Genomic DNA, 25,979 nt, shown 5'->3' with positions numbered 1-25,979 from the left:
CTATCCTGAGAGTTAAACCAGCTGTGGCTTCATTTCTTCATGGAGTTTTTTGGTCCATTTCTGCTCTTGGCTCTTAGTATTTCTGATTAAACATGATTCTTCATATTCCCCAAGCTGGTTTGAAGACAACTTACTTCTTTGGAGTGTTACAATTTTTTCCTGTTTCGTGGTCAATTTTGTGGGAAATGTTTTCATTAGCTGAAATGACCCAATCTGCATTTTCTGTTTTGTTTTGTTTTTATAGTAGTTTTGTATGGATATGGTCTGCTCTTTACTAATCCTAGTCATGTCACAGTTTAAAAGTGCTCTCTTCTGCACCATTTCTTTAATGGATTGGGAGAAGGGGAGGTGACAGAGATTGATAGGTTTTATTTCTCTTGCATTTCTGCAGGATTCCTAACTTCCCCCTTATTCCTTTTTTCCCATCACCATTTTATCTCAAAGGGGCAATTCCTTCTCCATATATCTAGTTCTTCCCAAGGCAACGTCTGAGTATCTACTTCTACTTCTAATCCTACTTAAAGTCCCTTCTCTGTAGCCAGTGCTGTGAATTATTAAGCCGTACCTGCACTGAGTATTAATGTTAGGCTCTCTCCTTCTGGGGTGGCTCCGTGCTCCATCTAAGTCTTCTGCATCCCTCAGCTCTTCTGAAGACTCCCTGCCCGCTCTCTACACCCACAGGCTTACAGTACTAGGAACTCCTTTGAAATTTGGCTTATTTCCCAACTTAGAGTTAATCTGAAGGTCACTAAGGTCTCTATCTCTTAGTAATGCCAAAGGCATAGATTTATTTACTTATTAATTTCATGGGGTTTGGGGGATAGCTGGGAGGGAGAAAGCGTAGGACAATTTGTTATCAGGTAGCTGTCACTATTCTCCAGAACTCCAAATGTTTTTTGACAATTACAAAGCAATCCACTAAATGGATTATACCATAATTTATTAAACCAAGCTTATTTTCGGAAACTTTTATTGTGTCTACTTTGACACTAGAAAACTTTGTTGAACACCATTCTTATACATTAATCTTTATGTACTTCTCATTATTTCTTTAACAAACTGTTTTGGTAATAAAACTGCTAGGTCAAAGGACGTGACCATCTTTTGTCATATGCTATGAGGCAGTCCGATGGTAAGCACTCTATATAAAATATGCATGTCTTATTCTTTGGCCTATTTGGAAGTAGTTTTAAAATCTTAAATACGAATAGCAGATACATAAAAGTCTCATTAAATTTTAATGCTTTGCTTCTCAAGTGTGTCTAAGGCTTAAACATCTATTATAGTAAGTTTTAAAAATGTTAGAACAATAGTTAGCTTTCTAGTGTTAGATACCCAAACCTCAGTTACCTTTTCTGCTTCCCGCGTATCATCAAAAAGTCTCCTCTGCCTTCTGGCAGGAATTGGTTTAGCTGTTTCCCAGGCTTCTACCCACATATTGCTTGGAATCTTCATTCGGGCACTCAGTTCTCCTTTCAGAACCATGTTGCCCTTTTCATCAATGACTTCCTCTTCAATATAATCCCGGGGTGAGTACCACCTCACAAAATCTTCCAGAAAACAACCTGGATTCGCTGCCTAAAATAAGGCAAAAAAAGTTCAGCAGAATCCAGTAACAATCAACAGTTAGTGATAAGCTTGTTTGCAAAATCATACTTTCACCAAAAATTACCTAATCTTTACAAAATCTAATATGTGACCTGAGTGTGGGGGTAGCCTTTAAAGCAGGCCAGATGTTCAAGTACCAAAATCATTTTCTTTTGTTGTCTCCACTTTGCAGAAAAAGAACACATTTTCCTTCGATGAATTTAGACATAAAAATCTGTTGTAAAATGAAAATAACTCTCTTAAGTGGACTATAAGTTATATAAGTTAGTTTAAAATTATAGCATAGTAACTACTCAATAGTTGGAAAAGTACTCAATAGTTGGAAGAATATCAAATAAGCTTGACTCAAGTAATTAAATAATACACAACACAATTAGAATAATAACACAATAATGGAAAAGTTCTACTCTTTTTTTTCTCTCAAAAATCAATACTGGTACTGCAGTAAGTATCAGCCAACCTCAGAAATGTTCTATTCAGTCATCAAATTCTTGTACTTTATACAACAAATTACCATCACATGCATTGCTTTTGTGTTGTTAAGGAACTGGAATTCTAACTATTGCTTTTCAGCTTCTGAAACCAACTAATTAAACTTTCATTTACTGGATAAGTCTATAGAATTAATGATGATGCACGCCAAAGTTCTTAAGTAATTCTACATTCAAGCCTGGAAAAAAAGTAGAGGCTTCACAGTGTTAGTGGTAAGGCATGGAAGTCTTCTTGCAAGTGTCCAGTGATGTATTAGTAGAGTACTAAGGATGGGCATGTATGTATGTATATATACACAAACTCAAAGAATATGTGTACACACATTAAACACATACCTTTTTAGTTATATTCTCTACCACAACATATACTTCCTGCTATATGTACTATTTTATTTGCCTATAATACTTAAGTGATATAAACATTAACAAGAATGTGCTAATAAGCAGAAAGGTCGGGGCGCCTGGGTGGCTCAGTCGGTTAAGCATCCGACTTTGGCTCAGGTCACGATCTCACTGTCCGTGAGTTCGAGCCCCGCGTTGGTTGGGCTCTGTGCTGACTGCTCAGAGCCTGGAGCCTGTTTCAGATTCTGTGTCTCCCTCTCTCTCTGACGCTCCCCCATTCATGCTCTGTCTCTCCCTGTCTCAAAAATAAATAAAACGTTAACAAAAAAAAAATTAAAAAAAAAAAAAGCAGAAAGGTCATTTTCTTCCTTTTTAAATTAAAATAACTCCAGACCAAAATGAAAACAGACATGATAAGAATAGTAGCCTTAAATGTGAAGAGCAAAACTGCCCATTTGTCCTCACTGAGTCCCCTGACAACCAGCTTCACCATCCCCATCAATTCAAGAAATTCTCCTGAGGGATGAGGACTCAGAGGAAGGTTCTTAACTGAGAGTCAGCAACATAAACTTCCAACGACTATGCATCATGGCAATAAAAAAATGCTGCAAACTGCAATGGGTCAAGATTACTGCATGACTCAGGATTCATGTACAAAGATCTGGTTATTAACCAGGCAACACCACACCCACATAAAAACATCCCGTAGTACACAAGTTAAAAAAGACCTTTCACACCAAAATTCTTCCTTCTGGCTTGCCTTACTGTACCATGTACCAGGCTTAACCTATAGCTACCAAAAAAGGGTCAGGGCTCACTTCAGCTGTGTTTTCTTTCTACTGTTACAGGTATGTACTCCAAGGAAATGCTTGAGAATAGGTCCTGCCCTTCTGGAACTGAGAGGGGCAGGTACCTAAGGAACCTATCAGCATCCACCCAAAGCTCTGCAGACTCTCCTAAGGGCCCCTAATACTAGTCACCCCCCATATAAAAAAGGAGAGGCAACCATATCTACTTTAGAGTGACTATGTATTTCCTTAAACCTATTAACTGATTCCCACATAGGCAGGGGCAGATGTGTTAAGTTGGCTATTTGAAATATAATCTTTTTATTAAAAGAATATTTTAAGAGATTTGCAGGTACCCAAATGAGTCTAAAAGAGTTGAATGAGCTTAGTTTTGCTGAGGTACAGTGTTGGAATTACACAGAACCTTCCCATAAGGGGCTAATATGTTTCTAGAGGAAAGCTTTTACAGTTTCGATTATGAATTTCCTCCTAGAAGTGCCTCTGCAAGGATGCGGTAGCAGCACAGGGGCAGATAAATATGAAGGCAGCTAGAGGTCAGGTAGGAAAACAACTGCTACAGAGGCTGGTACTTCCTGTTGTGCACATACATCATAAGCCAATTCCCTTTTTCTACCTTTTTGATTTAACACATGCCCTGAGAGCCAACTGTCCTCTCTTTTTCCACTGTTACTATTTTGTTTTAAAACAATACATCTCTTTTGTCTCATGGCAGAACAAAACACACAGATATTCCCTATCTTCTTAGTCTCTAAGAAAGACATGTACCTATCAAGAAGTTTACTAAAGACTTTTTTTTCTTTTGGTAAAGATGGGGGAAATAAGCAGGGAATAAAAGCATTCCCTTTTACTGTCCTACAATCTGCTAACAGGGACGATAAAATTGACATAGGTTTTCATAAGTTGCTTCTGTTGAAAAAAATGAAACTCAAGTTGGCATACAGCACAACAGCAGGACTGATTGGAGGCTATGGAACAGGGAGATGGAGACCATCACAGATAGCAGCAGGTCAAGGAGGAAAATCTGGGCATGGGAAACAGTTCAGAGTATCAGCAGGAGGCACAGGGAAGGCCTATGGCCCACCAGGCTACCCACTTGGGGTTTTTGTTCTGTTTGTTTTAATATACATGGCCTTGCCTCTACTTTCAAGAATAAGTAATTCAAAAACAAGGGCATCTGGATGGCTCAGTTGATTGAGTGCTGACTTCAGCTCAAGTCATGATCTCATGGTTCATGAGTTCGAGCCCTGCATCAGGCTTGCTGCTGTCAGCGCAGAGCCTGCTTTGAATCCTCTGTCCCCTCCTCCCCCCGCCGCCTTGCTCCTCCCCTGCTTGTGCGCTCTCTATAAAAAATAAATAAATACACATTGAAAAAAAAAAAAAAAAAGACCTTTTTCATCCCTGGGTTTTTAAGCTAATAAGCCAATGTCACCATTCTCTGAATCCTCTATGTTCCAACACAGGCCTATATCTAACCCTAAAATATTCTTCTTCAGGTAGCAAATGCCTACTTACCCTAAAATAGTGACTCTTCTGAGAAACCCTCCATGACCCACTCAGTAGAGTCAGTCACCTTTCTGACACTGCCTTCATAAGTGAACTCATCACATCTCCAAAACTTCAGTAGACTGTAACTGAGTATAATCAAGCAGCCTATGTTAAATCTTAAGGGTTTCCTAAAAGCTGTGCATTAAATTGGATAAACACATAAAGGAGAAAAACATTCCAATGCACATACAGAAATGATTCAATTCTCAACTTCCAACTACTATTCAAAGATTGTTATTTTCTTGTTTTAAATTTAAGAACCAAGTCTGGCTGTGACCTTTAGGAGATAAACGTAGGATGCTGTAACTACTAATGATCTCAAAACATTTAATAAAAAAGACATTCAGGCCTTCACACCACTTTAGAGAGTGACTTTCACAGCTTCATCCCAGAATAGCTCCAAACAGACTCCGAAGCTCTGACAGTGTGACCCACCTTAAAAGACTCCATATCTGAGAGCAGACAGGCACTCTGCATGCGTGCTCGGAGGTGAGCCCCTTCTGCTGATGTTCCTAATTTAGCTAGAACCTCCGACTGCTCCTCCAGCAGATCTTCTGTCATAGGTGCTGGTTCCTGTGAAGCACAAAAGGACAAAGCTCATGAACAGCTTTTTTTAGAAAAAGCAGAACTATAAAAATAGATAAAGACAACAATTATTTCATCTCTAGCAGTCACAAAATCTGTATTTAAAAGAATTCAGAGAAATTCACAAGATTTTTAGAACCTACATAAAAAATTAACAAATTAATAACAAATATGACTTTCAGCATACCTCCCCCCCAACAAATAAGATTATCATGTTTTTCTTGACAGGATTAACAGCCAAAAGACAGGAATTTGGGTGCACTGAACATTTTCCTGCTTATTAATGATAAGAAATGAAGTCCTAATGATATGTTTATGTGTGTCATCATTAGTTACAACCAGGTTTTTATTACAACTAGTAAGAGAAGAAAATTGATAAATATGAAAATTAAAATAAAGGCAAATAATTTGAATCTCAACTAAAAGACCCCAAATAACTAAGTCTTATGTTGGCAAAGCTGCTTTGAGTTTAGGTTCCAAAGACATTCTAAATACTAATTCCCACAAGAAGTATTTGGATTTTTGTTTTAGGAATCAGAGACATTATATATTTTAATGGTAACCCCAAATAAAAAAGAAGCTAAGGCAAATCTAAAGGAAGATACAACTGTAGAATCATTATAAGAGTGACAGAAAACATTTCAAAACTGCTGAAAGGGGCTTAAGGAAAGTTCTGAGAATTGATTCCATTAGATTTTATATCTGAAATATGAAAGCACTCAACAATCCAGAGACTAACCAAACAAAGCTTGCCTGCTTCGTTGTTAAAGCCAGAAAAACATGGACTTTTCTATTCCTACATAGTAAGATAAAGCCCAGTGGAAGTAAGTGTTTAGAGCACCTTGACAATAAATACATTCCTTCTAGATTTCAAGAGCTTACTGTAAAGCAGGGTTTCATAGCCTCGGCAGTAATGACATTTTAGACTGGATAATTTTTTTGTGGTGGGTGTGTCCTTCGCATTGTAGGATGTTTAGCAGTATCTATAGCCTCTACCTATCAGATGCTTACAGCACCACTCTGCCTAATGACAAGAAAAAATGTTTCCAGGGGTGCCTATGTGGTTCAGATAAACATCTGACTTCTGATTTCAGCTCAGGTCATGATCTCAGTGTTGTGAGATCAAGCCCTGCATCGGGCTCTGCACTGAATATGGAGTCCACCTCAGATTCTCTCTCTCCCACTGTCCCACCCCCTGCTTGCTCATGTGCACACACACTCTCTCTCAAAAACAACAACAAAAACAAACAAACAAACAAACAAACAAACAAACAAACAGAAAAAAGTTTCCAGGCATCACCAAATATCCCTGGGGGGTCAAAAAAATCACTCCTCATTTAAGAACCAATGACATAAAAATAAATAATTTTCACAAATATCTGTCAATAATAAAATAGAAGCATGGTAAAGCTATAGCATTCAAAACACATAGCAACAAACAAAATAACTGTTTTCTTCTATCTTCCTCATTTTTGGAAGTTTTTTCTTTTTTTAACGTTTTATTTATTTTAGAGAGAGAGAGAGAGCGAGCGAGCATGAGCAGGGGAGGGGCAGAGAGAGGGGAAGGCACAGGAAGAATAAAGCATGGCATATACTCAGTAAATGCTAGCAATTAGAGACAAAAAACTTAGGTTTTCATTATGAGCTTCACACTGATATCAAAATACCTCAAATTAAAAAATGAACCCCAGTGAAGCAGGCCTTCAGTCTTTCCATTAGGAAGGAGCTACTTTTCATTGTCCTACAGCCCTGCAATCTCAGGATGATAGGAAAGAAATGACATGTTGAAAAGACACTGACAACCCTTCCTACCTGGAAATCTCAGGCCAACTCTAAGTGAAAAAGAACATGATCAAGAGGAATATAAGCAGGAAGTAGCCTGTGGACTATACACTTAAATATTTACCCCTTCTAAATATGCCCAAAGCTTTCTCATATACACGATCTCACGTGAGCACTGAGAAGAGGTCAGGGCATTTTACAACTGATGAAACAGAGGCGCAGAGACAAGTGCCCTACCCAAGATCAAGGGGCAAAACGACGAAGCGTCAAACTGAAGAGAGAATCTCAGACATCTATCTGATGCCAACCTTGAGAACTACTAGGTTGGTTCAATCCACTAGTTTACGACTCTTGCTCTAACAGATCCTCCATAGTTTCCTCTTCTAGCCCTGGCATTAGAATATTGGGTAGTCTTTAAGCTTTTTCTAACCATAAATTTTAGGTTGAACTAAATCTACATGAAATGAATACCAAAGAGTGCTTAAATTCTTATGAAGCAAGGATCTATATAAATTATTTTTGTGTGTGATATAGGCAATTGATTAATGGCACATTTTAAGCTAATTTCTTAAGTGTGAAAGTGTGTTTCAACTGGAATCATTTTGAATTCCAATCATTTTATGTAAGTACATAGACAATGATTATAATTTAAGTGAGATTAACTTTAAAGAAAGTAAAATAGACTAAAAATCTGCCCTGATTTGCCTAAATGTAAGATATAAAAATGAATTTCTAAAAAAAAAAAGGTGCATGCTGAGGGAAAAAAATAAGTTTAAATTATTCTAGATTTAGATAATAAATTCGAATATGAAAAATGAAGCATCTAAAATAAACAAAGGAAGTATATAGCCATTTGAAAAAAAAAAATAAAGATTGAGCTTCCAGAATAACTTTCTTGGACTCTTCATTAACCCAATCAAACCAAGATAATACATATGCAACTGGCCCGTTAAAAATAAGAATATTGTTAATTAAAACTTGGAAAGAAAAAAGACAAAAAAAATTAACTTTTGCTGGACACTTACATGACAAATGTTTTTAAACACGGTATGTGGTTTAATACTTAACAACCCGGAGTGATACAAACTGTTACTGGTTTTTAATGTATTTAATATTTGTTTATTTAAAAAAATTTTTTTTTAGTATTTATTTTTGCAGAGAGAGAGAGAGAGAGAGACAGAGACAGAGACAGAGCATGAGTGGGGGAGGAGCAGAGAGAGAGAGGGAGACACAGAATCTGAAACAGGCTCCAGGCTCTGAGCTATCAGCACACAGCCCGACGCAGAGCTCGAACTCACGGACAGTGAGACCATGAGATCATGACCTGAGCCAGAGTCGGATGCTCAAATGACAGAGCCACCCAGGCACACCATTTAATATTTGTTTATTAAACAAATAAATAGGTAGTGTTTTAAAACTGGAGATATCTTAGAACAAGATAGAAATACTTTCCTTTTCTTCTTGTCAATCAGTGATATTAGAACCACTTAACTTTTTAACCACTTTTGTGAAGTATAAATCGACATTTAAAGGGTACATTTGATAAGTACATACCCATAAAACAATCACCAAAATCAAAATAATGAATTTATCCATCACCTCTCAAAGTTTCCTTATGGCCATTTTTAGAATATCCATTAAAAAATGAACAGATAAACTGTGGTATATCCATGCAATGGAACACTACTAAGCAATAAAAATGAATGAAGTACTTATATACACAACAAAATGTATGAATCTCAAAATAATGAGGCTGAGAGAATTCCTTCTTACAAAAAAGTAAAAATAAAATTTACTCAAAATTTTAAAAAATGCAAACCAATCTATTATTATTTGCTTTTAGAGATTAAAACAAGGCTCAGAAAGAAAACAGCTTGTACTAGCAATACTGTTAGTAGGTGGTAGTGTTAGAATATAAATCTAGTTTCAGTGGATTCCAAAACCAAGGTTTATACCACAAGATCTCAATGCCAACTGCATGCACCAAAACAAAATTAGAAAAAATACACTCTTGGTTTCTAGCATTAGAATGTTCTGTCCTAATACTAAAAATGAAGAATGGAATACTTAAAAAATAGAATTCAGTTTTAAAAGAATAAAGCAAAAAGGCTAAGGCCTATCAAACAAAAACATTAATCTTGTAAATGACAGCCACCTGGCAAAGAAATAGTATAAGCATGGACAACAGAGTTAACAGAATCCATGTTTAAAATTATCAAGCAAACATCCCAACACCTAACTCTATGATTATTAATCAATCCACTTCAAAATATAAAAACTGGTTACAAAACTTTCAAGTAAATCCTTGCCTCTTGAGAAGCAATACTAGCCACTTATATAAAGAGAAAGTCCTCTGAAGAATAACAACTAAAAACTGAGTGCTTATTGTGAACTAGAACTGTATTCACTTATCATGTGCTATTTCATTTAAAATTCACAATTATCTTGGGGCGCCTGGGTGGCTCAGTTGGTTAAGCATCCAACTTCGGCTCAGGGAATGATCTCACGGTTGGTGGGTTCAAGCCCTGCATCGGGCTCTGTGCTGACAGCTCGGAGCCTGGAGCCTGCTTCGGATTCTGTGTCTCCCTCTCTGCCTCTCTCTCTCTCTCTCAGAAATAGGTAAACTTTTAAAAAAATAAAAATAAATAAATTTTACAATTATCTTAATGATAACCTCAATATGAAGGAAAAGCATTTGATAAAATATAATACCTCTTCATAAAAAAAAAAAAAAACACAAAAACTCAAAACCAGGAACAGAAGACAACTTCCTTGATATGATAAATGATACCTCTATTAGATACCCTCAATGATTATTATATGCTTTCTTCCTGATACTGAGAAGAGAAAGTATCCATATACTAATCACACTGCACTGGTGGTACAGTACAATAAGGCATGAAAATGAATTAAAAAGTGTAAAGGTTGGAAAATCAAGTTCAAACTCTCTATATTAGCAGATAACATGAGTGGGTCTATAGAAAACTCCAGGCGCGCCTGGGTGGCTCAGTTGGTTAAGCATCCAACTCTTGATTTCAGCTCAGGTCATGACCCCAGGGCCGTGGGATCTCTAGTCCTCCACTGAGTTTTGGGCTGAGCATGGAGCCTGCTTAAGATTCTCTCTCTCCCACTGCTTCTCTCTCCCACTTACATGCCCCCTCTCTCTAAACAACAAGAACAACAAAACTCCAAGTAATCTACAAACTACTAAAAGTAGTAAGTGAATGTACTTAGATTGCTAGATCAAAATCCATATACAAAAATCAACTGTTTCCACATATCAGGGCAAATATTTTTAATGGAAAAAAAAATTTTTTTTTGAGAGAGAGAGGGCAAGACAGGGAAAGTGGCAGAGGGAGAGAGAGAGAATCTTAAGCAGGTTTCATGACTCACCATGGAACCAGATGCAGGATTCAATCTCAAGACCCTGGGATGGTAACCTGAGCTGAAATGAAGAGTGAGTCACTCAACCGACTGAGCCACCCAGGCCCCCTTAAATGGAATTTTTAAAAATGCCATTTGTAACATTTAAGAAATTACAAAGCTTTTGAATTAAATCTAATAATAAAAGATATCCAAAACCTCTACATTAAAAACTATAAAACACTGATAAGGGAAAGTAAAAGAAACCTTAAATAAAATGAGAAGTATTTCATGGTATGGGACTCAAAATTGTTAAGATGTCAATTCTCCCTAAGTTGATTTATAAATTCAATGCAATATGAACTGAAATCCCACCAAGATTATTTTGTATGTGGAAAATGAAAAGCTGATTCTCAAATTTACATAAGAATGCAATGGGCAGCCAAGATAATCTTGGAGAACAAAGTTAGAAGATTTATGCTACATGACAGAAAGACCGTAAGTTACAGTAGAATAGTCTATTATTAGCACAAGGATAGACAAAGAGACTAATGGACAGAATACATAGCCAGAAACAGACCAACACACATATGATCATGTGATTTAGAACAAAGATACCACTGCCATTCTGTGGGGAAAAAGCAAGTCTTTTGAATAATGGTGTTGGAACGAACATAGCTCCATCTCTTTATAGGGAAAAGAGAATCAACCACTTCCTCATACCAAACACAGTCAATTTGAGGTGGATCACAAACATAAATGCAATAGGTAAAACAATAAAGCTTCCAGAAGAAAACATAAGAGACTATTTCTAGGACAATGGGGTAGTTAAAAATTTCTTAAAAGGGAGACAAAGCACTGTCCCCATAAGATAAACATTAACAGACCAGACTTTATTAAAATTAAGAATGCCTATTCAACAAAAGGCATCATTAAGAAAGTGAACAGATAAGCCATAGACTGGAGACTGTGACCACACTAGGAGAGGGCTCTTGGAAGCCTATATTTGATATTTTTCAAACTCTGTCCCATGGGCCACCTCTTGTTCCTGATTTTGCTTTGTACCCTTTTACTATAATAGATTATAGCTATGAACATGGCTATATATATATGTGCTGAGTCCTGTGTCCTCCTAGTGTATCATCAAACCTGGGAGTGGTGACACACCAAATGTTAGGGATTATGCAGAATAAACCACAGGTATTATACACTGTTGGAGGGAATATAAACTAGTTCAACCACTCTGGGAGACAATTTGGCAACATCTACTAAAGCAAAAATATATTTCTACCATGTGGCACAACAACTCTACTCTTAGAAATTTATCCAAAAGAAATTAAGAACCTATGTTCACCGAAAGACTCATAAGAATGTTCACTTATTTGTAATAGCTCAAACTATCAACAACTCAAATTCCATCAGCAGGTGAAAGGACAAGCAAATTGTGGCATGTTCACATAATAGAATATTACAAAGTAATAAAACGCACACAAATACTGATTCAGGTAACAATATGGATGAACTCACACGTGGTAGTTAAAAAAAGTTTAACATAGAGTGGGAATGATTCCATTTAAACACAGGGGGCGCCTGGATGGCTCAGTCGGTTGAGAAACCGACTTCAGCTCAGGTCATGATCTCACGGTTTGTGGGTTCGAGCCCTGCGTCAGGGTCTGTGCTGACAGCTCAGAGCCTGGAGCCTGCTTCAGATTCTGTGTCTCCTTTTCTCTCTGCTCCTCCCCCACTTGTGCTCTATCTCTCTCTCTCAAAAATAAATAAATGTAAAAAAAATTATAAACGCAAAAGAGTAGGGGCGCCTGGATGGCTGTCAGTTAAGTGTCCAACTTTGGCTCAGGTCATGATCTCTCAGTCCATGGTTTTGAGTCCCGCTTTGAGCTCTGTGCTGACGGCTCAGAGCCTGGAGCCTGCTTCAAATTCTGTGTCTCCCTCTCTCTCTGCCCCTCCCCTGCTCATGCTCTGTCTCTCTCTCTCTCTCTCTCAAAATAAATAAACATTAAAAAATTTTTTTAAATGTTAAACACAAAAAAGTGGAACATAATTTCATTTATGAGATTCAAAAACTGACAAAACTAAGCTATAGTGACAAAAGTTACAAAAAGAGTTACCTGGAAGGGAGCAGTGAGCTATGCTATCCAATACATCTGGCTATTTAAATGTAAATAAATTTATCAAAATTAAAAATTCAGTTCCTCAGTTGCATACACATTTCAAGCACTCAATGGACATAGTATTGGACAAGAGAGCTAGAAATGTACAGTTTTACCTTCACAGAAAGTTCTAATGATCACTACTGTTCTAGGATGATGGGAATTTTCCATACTTTGATCTGGATGGTAGCTACATGAGTTTTTAAACATGAAAAAACTCACCAAGCTGTACATTTAAAATTTGTGCACTTTATATATAATTCATAAATCAATAAACAAGCAAATAAATGTTTTTTAAATGACTAGGAAAAAACATGTACAGTATATATAACAAAGGGTTTGTATCTATCTAAAATATGAAGGACTAATACAAATCAGTAAGAAGAGGTCAGAAACCTAAATGAAAAATGATAGGCAAGTCAAAGGAAAAGATGGCCAAGAAACATACTAAATGATGCTTCAGTTCATGAAAAATCAGAGAAAACAATTTAAAACATTGAGATAATACTTTTGTCCACCATATTGTCTAAAATTTATATGACTGGTAATATCAATTGTTTATAACAAAATTAAGTATGAATGTAAGTACCATGAGTGCAAGAAGCTTACTGTCAAGTTTACTGCTAAATTCCCAAGTTATAGAACAGTAGTTGGCATACATCAGGCACTCAATAAATATTTGTGCAAGGAAGAAAACAAGAAAGGAAAGCTGAGTAGAGAACAATATTTCCTTATTCCTATACATTCACCATTGACTAGAGTATAAAATAGGTACAGCCTTTTGAAGAGCAATTTCATAGCTTGTATATCTGCTTATCTAGCAATTCCATTTCTTATTTTCTTAAGAAACACTCAAATGTGAACACACAATGTGAGAAACTACAAGAATCTGTACTGTAGCACTGTAATAGCAAAATCTAGCAATAACATCTATTGTGCATCAAGAAGGAAATGGTTAAATAAACTATGGCTCTTCTACGCCATGGAATAGTAGACAGCGATTAAAAAGAAATAAAGTGGATCTACATGTACTGACTTGGAAAGATCCCAAGACATATTAGGTTAAACAAAAAGTTGTTTAATGCACACATTTAAAAACAAACCAAAAAAATCCACAAAACTATGTATCATATGTATACACATGTATGTACATCAATGCATAGTATCAGGTATAAGAAACTATAACGCAAACCAGTAATAGTGGCTACTTCTAGAGATGAGAGTTGAATTAGTGGGTAGTGGCTTTTACTTCTAAACTGGGTTTTTCACAATAAAACATACCCACATGTTGTTTATGCAAAAACAACCCCCAAAAAACTATTGCTCTACCTTAGGTGTGGAGTTGTTTCTGTTCTACTTCCTAATGTTTTAAAATGGCTTCAAACTTTATTTTTGAGCAGATAAAACTAATCATATAGGGACACCTGGGTGGCTCAGTTGGTTGGGCAGCTGACTTCGGCTCAGGTCATGATCTCACAGTTCGTGAGTTCGAGCCCCGTGTCCGGCTTTGTGCTGACAGCTCAGAGGGTGGAGCCTACTTCAGATTCTGTGTCTTCCCCTCTCTCTACCCCTCCCCTGCTCACACTCTGTGTCTCTCTGTCTCTAAATAATAAATAAATGTTAAAAAATTTTTTAAAAAACAGTCATATAAATAAACAGATTTTTACTTTTGTTCCTCCTCTCCTCTTTTTGGATTTTATTTTTTAAAGACCTGTGGACTCACCACTTAGTTTAAGAAATAACCGATCATCTTACCATAAGGAACTACTATTTACCTAAACTTCAAAGCATTTCTCAATTTCAGAAATGGAAATATCTGAAAGCCCCCAATAGTTAATTTAGATTTCAAATCTTAGATCTTTGAACAAAGACTGCTTAAAGAATTGCTCCTACCCAAAGCAACCATTTCCTACTAGGATGAAGATATGAACAACAAAATAAAAATAATCAAAACTTACAGAACCAGTCCATATCCTACCTGGGTCACTGGAATATAGAGTGGTTCTCCATTATGTAGCAGAGTGAGTTTTCCATGCTGATGTAGTCGTCCTTCTGGTTTTAAACTTGCTGTCTCCTTAGGTCCTCCTTTCTTGCCACTCTCTTGTCCATTTCCTTTAAGTTCTTCAGTATCGCTTAGGCATTCAAAAAATTCTTCTTCACTGTCACTCCAAGAATCCCAAGATTTTCCAACCTCTCCCTTTTCCTTATCAGTATCTTTTAGATTATCTGGCCCCAGCTGGTCTCCAGCTTTTCCAGCATCCCCTGGAAACATATCTGAAGTATTTGTCTTTCTCCCCTCATCACGGGCCTTCTTTCTTTCAATACAACAATTTAACATCTTAAGAAAACAAAAATAACATTTGTATTTAAATTAGTTACAGTTAAATAAAAACCTATCCACTTCAGTATTTCATTTGCCTTCCCATTCCTTCCCTGGACCTTCTTGTGAATGACAGTAACTGTAAGTAATCTACAGTAGCATGATGAGAATAGTATATATAACTCATTATTACATTTAGTATTAGAATAAGCTCCAATTAAATTAAGACCATATTTAGATACTGTCATTGAGAAATCTTTACCTGTAGTTTCTGATGCAGTAAACAACATCTTAGATCTGGGGGTCCACTTGCTAATCTATCAAATAAAGTAGTGGGAAAAGTTAGTTTTAGTAAAGTGGCTTCAGGTATGCAAATTTCTTTGCTACTATAAATTTTAACCATAATGGTAAGAAATCAAAAGATTTCAACAGGTAAGATAATTGAAATGGAGCAAGTAAGACTAAAAGATCAAAATTTGTTTTATCCTTCTAGTCCACCAACAGTGAATATATTTTTCAAAGCTTAAGAGCAAACTAGTAATAGCTCTCAAGCTAAGAGAAACTTAAAATGTCTCTAAATCCACCTCAGGAAGTAGCTAGGATACAGTGTTTCACACTATACAAAACAGATTAGATTATATATTCAGTTCTCAATTATTATTCTCAATATAAAAAACCACTGACCTCCACCTGTCTTTGCCAAGGGGAGCTTAAACCACCTCTTCTACACCACTAGGTTTCCAATAATCAGCCAAGAGATAAACCAGCTAAGAGAGACTAGCAAACTGATACAAGTATAAATATTTTTGGCTCAATCACCATTTCATATTACTCATATTATAATTCTGCCTTAGTATGGGTAGATGAGCAGTAACCTATGCAATATCGAAATATTTGGTAGCTATTTTATTAAGTGAAATGTCAACATAAATCCACAAAAAAAATTACAGGCAATGTTCAATATCTGAACTTATGAACTCTAAAGATGTTTTCTCTCCACCTATAAAAATATATGTTTACTATAGAAGACTTAGAAAATACACAAATCTATAAAAAAACAAAAATAAAAATATAATTTCACACTCAGGGAAATTTGTTAACATTTGGCTTTATTTCTTCCCAATTATTTTTCTATAAATATAGATAAGCAAAACTGAAAGCACTTAGTGTACACAACACTATAATCTACTTTCTTGCAAATATTATGATCATTTTCTATGTTAGCAGATTCTTGGAAAAAATTTGTAATAGGTCCATAACTTTCCATTGTAGACATACATTATGATTTACACTACTCTTTTATGTTTGGTACTTAGGTTGCTTCCCTTTTTTTCCCTATTATAAATCTGACACAATGAACACCTGTGAATATAAATCATGTTCAAAGTTTCTTACCACTTTCTTAGGGCAGATTTCCTAGAAGAGGAGAATTAATGTGTCAAAAGTATAATTCTTCTAACAAACAAAAAGCCTACGTATACAAACAGAAATTGAAATTATTACCCTGGAATCAGAAAGTTGTTTTCCCATCTGAAACGCATTTCAAGAACAAATTCCTGCCAGAGGTGTGCCACTCCCTTCAATCCTCCATGGTAGAAATTGATCATACAAAGACACAAAGCCAATTTGTATGTTAAACTGTCAGATGGTGCAGATTTGAACTGATTGTAGAGATTCTGAATTTAACAAAGTAGAAACAAAGAAAAACTTGTTAACAACATATGTGCAGGCGTAATCAAAAACTGGGAGTTTTTAATACTAAATCAACCTATGCTACCAAACTAGCTTTTATCAAATGTTTAATACATTACTGCCTAAATTGTTTTTACGTAGTCCCATGTTTTTAAGATTTCTTCAAGGACCAAAAAAATGAGGCTGTAGTTCAGTGAAGCTAAAGTCAGAACTTTCCATTTCTTCTGTGGCATCTTCAAGATGTAATCCAAACATGTTGCTTTAAAAATCTTTTAATTATAAATGAATATAAACTTATTAATAAAACCAGACACACAAAATCAGAACTAAAAATAAAAAGCCTGTTTTTCCTCATTTCATGAAATCTAGTTCCCAAGAGTAACTACTGAAAATAGTTTATCTCTACACCTGTCCCTTAAACATCTCATTACTCAATTTATCTAAGACTTGGATAAGAAACACATGAAAATTTTACTTCATTTTATACAGTTTATTTCATTAGTTCTCCACTCACTGTCTAGTTTTGAAAGAGAAGAAACTGTTGCAAAACATCAAATTGTTAAGTTTACAAAAAGTCTACAATGAAAGAAATCCTACAATCAGGCACAATATATTTATTTTTTTCACTGTTTCCAGAAAAGCTCTTACTACCCAAAATACATATCAATGGCCAATGTAATAGGTCATAATCTGAGTGGAGGCCATGATGTCTACTCAAATTTTCCTAACGTGATTTTTAAAATACAAAGATCCAGGGCACCTGGATGGCTCAGTCTGTTAAGCATCCAACTCTTGATTTCAGCTCAGGTCATGATCTCATGGTTTGTGAGATACAGACCCACATCAGGCTCTGTGCTAACAACATGGAGCCTACTTGGGATAGTCTCTCTCTCTCTCTCTCCCTCTCTCTCTCTCTGAGCCTTCCTGCTTGCTCACTCTGTCTCTTAAGTAAATAAACTTTTTTTAAAAAAGGTTAAAAAAATAAAATAAAATAAAATAAAATAAAATAAAATAAAATAAAATAAAATAAATAATAAAATAAAATGATCCTTATGCCACCAAACTGGCAATAAAGCAACCTCTAGAAATTCAATACATTTTAAATATTTTAATATTAAACTCTAACCAACTTACATATTCTTCACTCTCTGATAGAGGATTATTATTATCTACTGCAGAACTTCCATCTAATGGTTTCTCAGAAGCAGCATCAGGGAATAAGAACTTAGAAGGAAAAAAAAACACATTTCAACCAAATTTACTACTTTGTTTATATTCATAACTCATATAAACACTATTTTATTTTTTAATGGTTTTGCTGTTAAAAATGGAAATGTTCTCACTGTACTGGCCAGTGGTTCTACACTGTATCAAATATTTTTTGTTTTTCTTTGAAAATACAGTTTCAGCAATTAGCCAATTTTGGAAATCAGAGATTTTCCTCCAACGTAACCACCTGGATTTGTAAACTAAACAACGCAAAACCAAAATTTCTTCATTATGATCCAAGATCATTAAATCTCCTTAAAAGTATTAAAGACAAAACATAAGAGAAAAATTTTAAACATCCATATATTCATGAGGTTCCATGAAGTTGTATCATCCACGAGTTTTCATACATGAAATATTAAGAGTATGATATTTAACACCATAACTTTACAAAATACCCCTTGAAAGTGGGAAGCTGCCTAAACCTGTAATGACCAGTTTATCTTTTCAATGTGGTTTATGTGTGTGTAGGAATAGTAAAAAAAGCAAAAAACAAAAAACAAAACAAAAAAAAAAAACAGTGCATATGACAGCCAAGCTAAATAACTAGAATAAAATCTCTAAGGATATATTCTTAAGAAGGGCCTTCTGTGCAAAAATTTATTTTCAGTCCTTTTACTTTTACTTTTCAGTCTTTTTTACACTGTTCCTCCCAAGTGTTTTGTGGTACTGCTGACTTATGATTCCTTTTACTATGCACATGTTGCCACACATTACAGAACATGCCAAGACATTTTTTTTTTTTTAATTTAGAGGAACTACTATGTACCAACTCTCACTACCAAGTACATTTGCAAACAATATCCTACTAATACCATTGTGTGTTACCGCCCACTTCCTACAGATATACAAACTGAAAATGTGGTTAAGAGGCTCATTCAGATTAATGGCAAAGATGAGATCAACATCAAGTTTGCAAGTCCTGTATTCTCTTCTTTCCACTACTCAAAGGTTGTTTCCAAGATGGTCTTAATGCAAAAATAGCCAGAAGTATTATTATAACTACAATTATAGTAAGAACAGCTATCATTTATCAGAGGCCTATTATATGCCAGGCGCGTAACAGAAGGTCCTTTAATCCTCCCAGCAAACTCACAGGGTTTTATTACCCTCATTTATAGATGACGAAACTGAAATTAAATAACTTCTTCAAAATTATATAGTAAGTCAGGATTAAACCCTGGTGGGCCCAGGCTGGGCCTGTTCCACCACTCTATACCTAACAGACACCTAAGCTCCTTCTAGTACTTACTAAAAAGTTTCTCTAGACTTTTGTTAAAGGAAGTTTTCAAAAATACAACTCTGATGTTGACCTTCTGCTTAAAATAGTATGAAACTGCAATATAAAGCCCAGTGTTTCAGTATGGCGGGTTACCTGCTATCTCTCCAGCCCTTGTCCCTGAAAAGCACCCTACAATACATCAAACTGTTCAATATGCTTTCTCACATCTCTGCTGTTTCTCTCTTTCTACAGCCTTCTCTTCAGGATGCAACTCAAATGCCCCTCTTTATGATGCCTTCCCTGATTCCAACTGCCCAGGTAGAGAAATATACATCCTCTACTGTGTTCTCACAGCCATTATGCCAGGCTTCTCCCGTGCAACAGTGGGAATTCACTGTATTTGGAGACTTTGTTTTACTCATTTTATATTCCCAATCCTGTGCTTGCCACATAGAAGGAACTGAACAGATAATGAAGAAATGAATATGCACACAGACATACAAAGATACTACATTTAGTTACCAAGAGAATAGTATTGAGGACATCATTATTCAGTGGTGACTCTTCTACACCTCTATGTTTTCGTATTTTCTTCTTTGCAGTATGTACCATATTTGAAACTGATAATTTATGAATTGGAACCGGTGCTGGCTCTGTCAACTTTGACAAAGCATGAGTTATATCAGCAATTTCTATAAAAAGAATAGAAACAAATACACATTATATCACCAACCTTAGCAAGTAAAAGCGATGAGCAAACAGTTGATTGTATAAAATATTTTAGTCACTCTTTTCACTGGTGTTATATCATCTCAGAATTCTAAAATTTTAATACACATATTCAGCTTTATATGCATCCATGATTGACAATGGTATAACACAAATCATTTCTCCCCAGAAGTTCAAAAATAAACCTTTAAAAACCCTGCTTTACAAAATATCTTACATTTTTGGTAGAAAGAACTTATTAAAAGTGCTTAATGTTTTAAGCTCAGGGTATAACCTGGAGAGAAACGGTAGCAGTCTAGTCCATCAAAACTTCCTTTTCCAACTTCATTCAAATGTGAAAATAGATGAAAAGTTGCCGGAAAAATGTGCCAAGGAAAAAGGGTTAGACATTTGAAAGTAACTTAAAAAAAAAAGAAAAGAAAAGAAAGTAGGTCACCTCTCCCTTCTTCCTCAAATGTGGATCGTCCAAGAATCTCATCAGTTGACTCCTTTCGACGGCAAATTTTAAAAAATTCAGTGACAAAATCACCTACGCAGAAAAAAATGTTACTCATCTTTGACTTAACTAAAAGAAATCAGTTCTACAAATTAAAGTATGTCTTTTCACAAAAGCTAGAACTAATATGTGGTAGAAAAATAAACCAGTTTTTCCACCCAAGACAAAAATTAATCCTATGTCAAAGGTAGCCTTGTTCTTCCTTTCTCTCCATGTCCTAGGATATAAAAAATGTTTTTCCTCAGAATTCTTTCTAGAATGAAAGGAAAAGTAACTGCACCTAAAAATATTACGTACTTACTATGTACCTGAATAAGATAAATAATATCTGTTCTGAGTTGTAGAAGTAACAAGAATATTACTATATGCACATAATGTCACCCTAACTGCCACCCTTCTAGACTTCTGAGTCCATTAAAAAATTAAAATAAAAAGAAATTCTAAAGATATGTTTCTAGAAGATTAAGAAATTAGATAGTGTAAAATTATTTTACCTTCAGCTGTATATCAATGGTAGACTTTATGTCATTATTATAAAGGGGAAAAGATTTGATATTTTCTAAAGAGCTGCAGTAAGATGTTTGTACAAAAAATTAGTGTTTAACCAGAACCATCAGTACTAAAACTCCTACACAATAAAAGATAACAAGGACATCTATGTTTTAGAATTCGCCAACTAGTTCTAAGTAAATCTAGAACACTTTCTGGACTTCTTCAGAAAAGTAAGATAATCCTATAATTCAATTATATAAACTACAAGATTCTAGTCAATTATATATGACTATAGAGTCCTATAATCTAGTCATATAAATGTATAAAATCAAAGAGGTTGGGTGGGATCATGGAACAATAACTTAAAATGAGAATACATTTTTTAAAATCTTTTAATGTTTTTTATTCATTTTTGAGAAAAAGAGAGAGCATGAGCAAGGGAGGGGCAGAGAGAGAAAGACACAGAATCCAAAGCAGGCTCCAGGCTCTGAGCTGTCAGCACAGAGACAGGGCTGGAACCCAGGAACTGTGAGATCATGACCTGAGCGTAAGTCAGATGCTTAACCAATTAAGCCAACCAGGCACCCCTTAAAATGAGAATACTTAAATTCTAAGGTCCTCTTGCAATTATCAGAAGTCAGTGGACGAGGAACAATAAGAAACTAGGAAACAATTTAGTAAATAAATTTAACAATTTAATAATTCAATGAATAAGCAAGAGAAACTATTGAGCATTTACTATATGATAAGCACTGTATTAAATGTGATACACAAACACACTTGTGCCCAATCATATTTGATCCTCTCAAGACCTCTATGTATATACTGTGGTTATCTCTATTTTACTGAGAAGAAATTAATGAAACTTGCTCAAACTGACAGACCTAAGACTTAAAATAAGGTCTATCCAATTCTAAAACTCTTAATATCAACCCTCTACCATCTTCCTAATACCCCAAGACAGATTCACCAATGGAAGGAATTTTACCTTATACATCTTTGTATTCACCATTCTATAATTAGCAAAACATGTCAAATGCTACTTAGCATTTAATGAAGAGCATATGATTAATTTTTTAAAAATCTTTATTTATTTTTGAGAGAGAGAGAAAGACACTGTGATCTTTATTTTTGAGAGAGAAAGAGTGAGTGGTGGAGGAACAGAGAAAGAGGCAGACCCAGAATCTAAAGTAGGCTCCAGGCTCCAAGCTGTCAGCATAGAGCCCAATGCAGGGCTCGAACTCACGAACCATGAGATCATGACCTGAGCCAAAGCTGGAAGCTTAACCAACTGAGCCACCCAGTCACCTCTAGCATATGATTAATTTTAAAGAACCCAAAAAAATGATGCTTTAGAGAAATGCATCATTACTGTCATCAGTAAATATTTAGTAACTCCATTTGTTGAATGGTAATATATCAGGTTATACAGAGTGAACTGGCTTGGATGAACATGGGAATGGAGAAAATATTTTCATGTGTACTAAATATGAGAAAAAAATGCAAAGACACACTGAGGAGAGATGGGTTCAAAAGACTTCATCAAAGAGATACACCTACCAAAATAATAAGAGAATGATAATGCCAGATATGGGATACAATATTATTTCAATGGCAAATCAACATTTTTCAAAGTATTTCTAGTATTTCACTTGATTTTCAAATAAGCCTATGAGACGTACAGTATTATTTACACCTCTTTTCCTCTATCAGAAAACAAGTTTGCAGATGTGGTCCAACTCTATGGAGGGGCTCTAATTAGACTGTCAAATCAGTATTCCTTCCATCATATACCACAGGTCCAGAGGATGACAAAACACAGAAAGTGCTGCACTAACAAGAATGGAAGATGCAAACTGCCACAAGAGGAAAAAAAGGGAGTGCCATAAAAGCATTAGAAGAATAAAAGATCACGAGAAAACATCCACGCATTCTGAGGTATAAACTGGTTAAAGCTAAAAGATGAGAAAGAAATCCTGCTAATGCTATTTAAGAGTAACCAGGGTGTGTTACTGTTGGCAAAGATTTCTTTTACAGTGATGTTACCCGAGATCACACACAAAAAAAACCCAATATACCCTTTTGATAGGTGAAATAAAGTATAAAGAATACATTCAGTCTTCCTAATCCAGAAGACAGGCAGAATGGTGGGGAAAGAACATAATTTCAAGAAAGTAACAGAAGTATGTCTTACCTAGCAAACACTGAGGATTATCAGCTTTTCGAACTCTAACAGACCAATGGGGAGCCTGAATAGGATCCAAATCACTAAATGCAAAACAATAAACGGAAGATCCTAATTATGACAATCTGCAACTCATCAATTTATCAAAATGCAGTCTAATTAATTATATAAAACGACAAGCAATCCATTTTGCCTCCCTTAAACTTCTGTTACTCGGATGCATAAAGTCATTTGGATAAGTTTTAAAAAATATATAATCTTAAGAAGTCAAAGTTTATAGACAAAAAAGTACAAAAGGAAAAACCACAATCAAAACAGAATAATCAAAGCACACATATGAAAATTATTCTGAACAGGCAATATACACTGATATTCTAATAAAACAATTAATTTTAGGAATACTAAAAAAGAAACAAGAAACAAGCAAGTATGCACAATCACCTTCATCACTTTATAACAATATTAAAAACAAAGACCACAAAAATTTGCACAAGATCAAAAGTGCCCTATTTTCTCAACTAAATAGATTACTGTGTGTACACTTAATGGAATACTATGCAGCAATTTTAAAAATAACAACACAGACCTATATTTACAGGCATAAGAATGTAAAGTAATACACTAAATAAAGCAAATATGTAAACTTAAACTTTAAAAAGATATACTCCCACACAACTACAGAATCATTCTGCTGTACATGTGAAATAGAATGTTACATATCAATTATAACTCAATTTTTAAAAAAAGGATACACCCCAAAATGCTAACTATTTTTTAAGTAATAGGTTTCTATGTAGTCCTTATTTTCTTCTCTATACCCATCTAACTTATCTAATTAAGAAAGCTCATGTAATTTTTTTAATATTAACAAACACAATACATTTATTTCAATTACAACAAAAAAAGTGTCCTACTTCTCACTGTTTGCATCATGCATGAGAAAGTACTAAAATGGTGTTCCTCTTTCTCCACATTCTTCCTAGATAATACCTGCTATAATTTTTTAGTTGTTTCCATCACACAAGAGTACATGACTGACATGTTTTGTTACCTATGACATTTAATGATCAAGTATTACTCCTGCACATTCTGATGACCATTATTTCTTAAAGTATTTCAGGAAAAGCTTCTAACCAGCTAAAAAAATTCAAAAGAATTATGCACTGAATCCCTGCTTAGAGAATCTGCTTAGAGACATCCTTCCTAAAACAAAGTAAGACTAAGACTGTTTGGGTGGAGGGGGAGTTAAATAGGCAGTGGGAATTAAGAAGTATACTTGTGATGAGCATAGGTCATGTATGGAAGTGTTGAATTACTATATTTAAACTTGAAACTAATATATATGTTAACTGGAATTAAAATAAAAACTTTAAAAAAAAAGATTCTTCATTATCCCTAAGCTAAAGATTACATCCCCAAAGTCAGCAGCTTAAGACGCATCTCTAATACATATTTAATCAGTCTAAAAAGCAATCTTTAAAGTAGAAAAATCAACTAACCTTATCAGAAGCTGATATAAAGAAAAAGGAAAGTTGCTAACCACCTGGCAGTTAATTTATTCTACTGAATAAATATAATACTCAATATAATAACTCTTAAATACTTACGAATAAACATCATTATCCACAATGATACCTTCAGTCAGGTGAGGCCATGTAGTTGCTAAATGGAGTTCACTAAAATAAAACATAAAATATAACCAAAAGCTTTGATATTGTATGTATATTCTCTGACTCAGCAATTCTATTTCTAGAAATATATTCTAAGTAAATAAACAGAAATGCACATATAATTAGGTTAAAAGTGGTGCTACTTACACTACCGTAAAACAGGAGACAACTAGTTTAGTTAGCACACCCATATGAAGTTACTATCTTACAGATACTAAAAACACATGCTAGGGGCACCTGGGTGGGTTCAGTTGGCTAAGTGTCCAACTTCAGCTCTGGTCATGATCTCACAGTTTGTGAATTCCAGCCCTGCGTTGGGCTCTGTGCTGGCAGCCTGAAGCCTGCTTGCGATCTGTGTCTTCCTCTATCTACTCTTCCCCCCACTCATGCTGTGTCTCTCTCAAAAATAAATAAACATTAAAATAACTTTTTAAAAAAAGAACATGCTAGGGGTGCCTAGGTGGTTCAGTCAGTTAAGCATCCAACTCTTGATCTTGGCTCAGGTTGTGATCTCACAGTTGGTGGGTTCAAGTACAGTACCACTATGGGCTCTGCGCTAACGGTGTGGAGTCAGTTGGGACTCTCTCTCTCTCTCAAAACAAATTAAAAAAAAAAATACAGAAAACTATAGTTTTCAGAAACTATAGAAAGCTTATGAAAGAAATCAAAGACACAAAAAAATGGAAAAATATTCCACACTCCTGGATAGGAAGAACAAATGTTGTTAAAATGTCAATCCTACCCAAAGCAACCTACATATTCAATGCAATACCTATCAAAATACCAGCATTCTTCACAGAGCTAGAACAAACAATCCTAAAATTTTATGGAGCCAGAAAAGACCCCAAATAGCCAAACAATCTTGAAAAAGAAAACCAAAGCAGGAGGCATCACAATCCCAGACTTCAAGCTGTAATACAAAGCTGTAATCATCAAGATTGTGCCAAGTATGGTACTGGCACAAAAACAAACACTCAGATCAATGGAACAGAATAGAGAAACCAGAAATGGACCCACAAACGTATGGCCAACTAATCTTTGACAAAGCAGGAAAAAATATCCAATGGAATAAAGACAGTCTCTTCAGCAAGCAGTGTTGGAAAACTGGACAGTGACATGCAGAAGAATGAACCTGGACCACTCTCTTAAACCATACACAAAAATAAACTCAAAATGGATGAAAGACCTAAATGTAAGACAGGAAGCCATCA

General features: G+C 35.2%; 1 protein-coding gene across 4 annotated transcripts in view; it reads right to left on the bottom strand.

Annotated features, from left to right (window-relative positions):
* The window catches only part of RAB3GAP1 (RAB3 GTPase activating protein catalytic subunit 1), a 110,953-nt gene that overhangs the window by 19,912 nt on the left and 65,062 nt on the right, over positions 1-25,979 (bottom strand). For all 4 annotated transcript variants that reach the window (XM_007098833.2, XM_042994330.1, XM_042994328.1 and 1 more), the window contains 10 exons: positions 24,706-24,774; positions 23,108-23,181; positions 20,362-20,454; positions 19,719-19,888; positions 17,840-17,929; positions 16,517-16,689; positions 15,276-15,330; positions 14,672-15,031; positions 5,231-5,368; positions 1,351-1,578 (listed from right to left, as the gene is read on the bottom strand). In XM_007098833.2, the coding sequence (XP_007098895.1) occupies positions 1,351-1,578; positions 5,231-5,368; positions 14,672-15,031; positions 15,276-15,330; positions 16,517-16,689; positions 17,840-17,929; positions 19,719-19,888; positions 20,362-20,454; positions 23,108-23,181; positions 24,706-24,774 (1,450 nt within the window). The remainder of the gene's footprint in view (positions 1-1,350; positions 1,579-5,230; positions 5,369-14,671; positions 15,032-15,275; positions 15,331-16,516; positions 16,690-17,839; positions 17,930-19,718; positions 19,889-20,361; positions 20,455-23,107; positions 23,182-24,705; positions 24,775-25,979) is intronic.

This window comes from Panthera tigris, chromosome C1, assembly GCF_018350195.1.
Source record: "Panthera tigris isolate Pti1 chromosome C1, P.tigris_Pti1_mat1.1, whole genome shotgun sequence".
NCBI lineage: Eukaryota > Metazoa > Chordata > Mammalia > Carnivora > Felidae > Panthera > Panthera tigris.
Note: the sequence above shows the minus strand (reverse complement) of the source record. Positions and strands in the feature narration are given on the sequence as shown.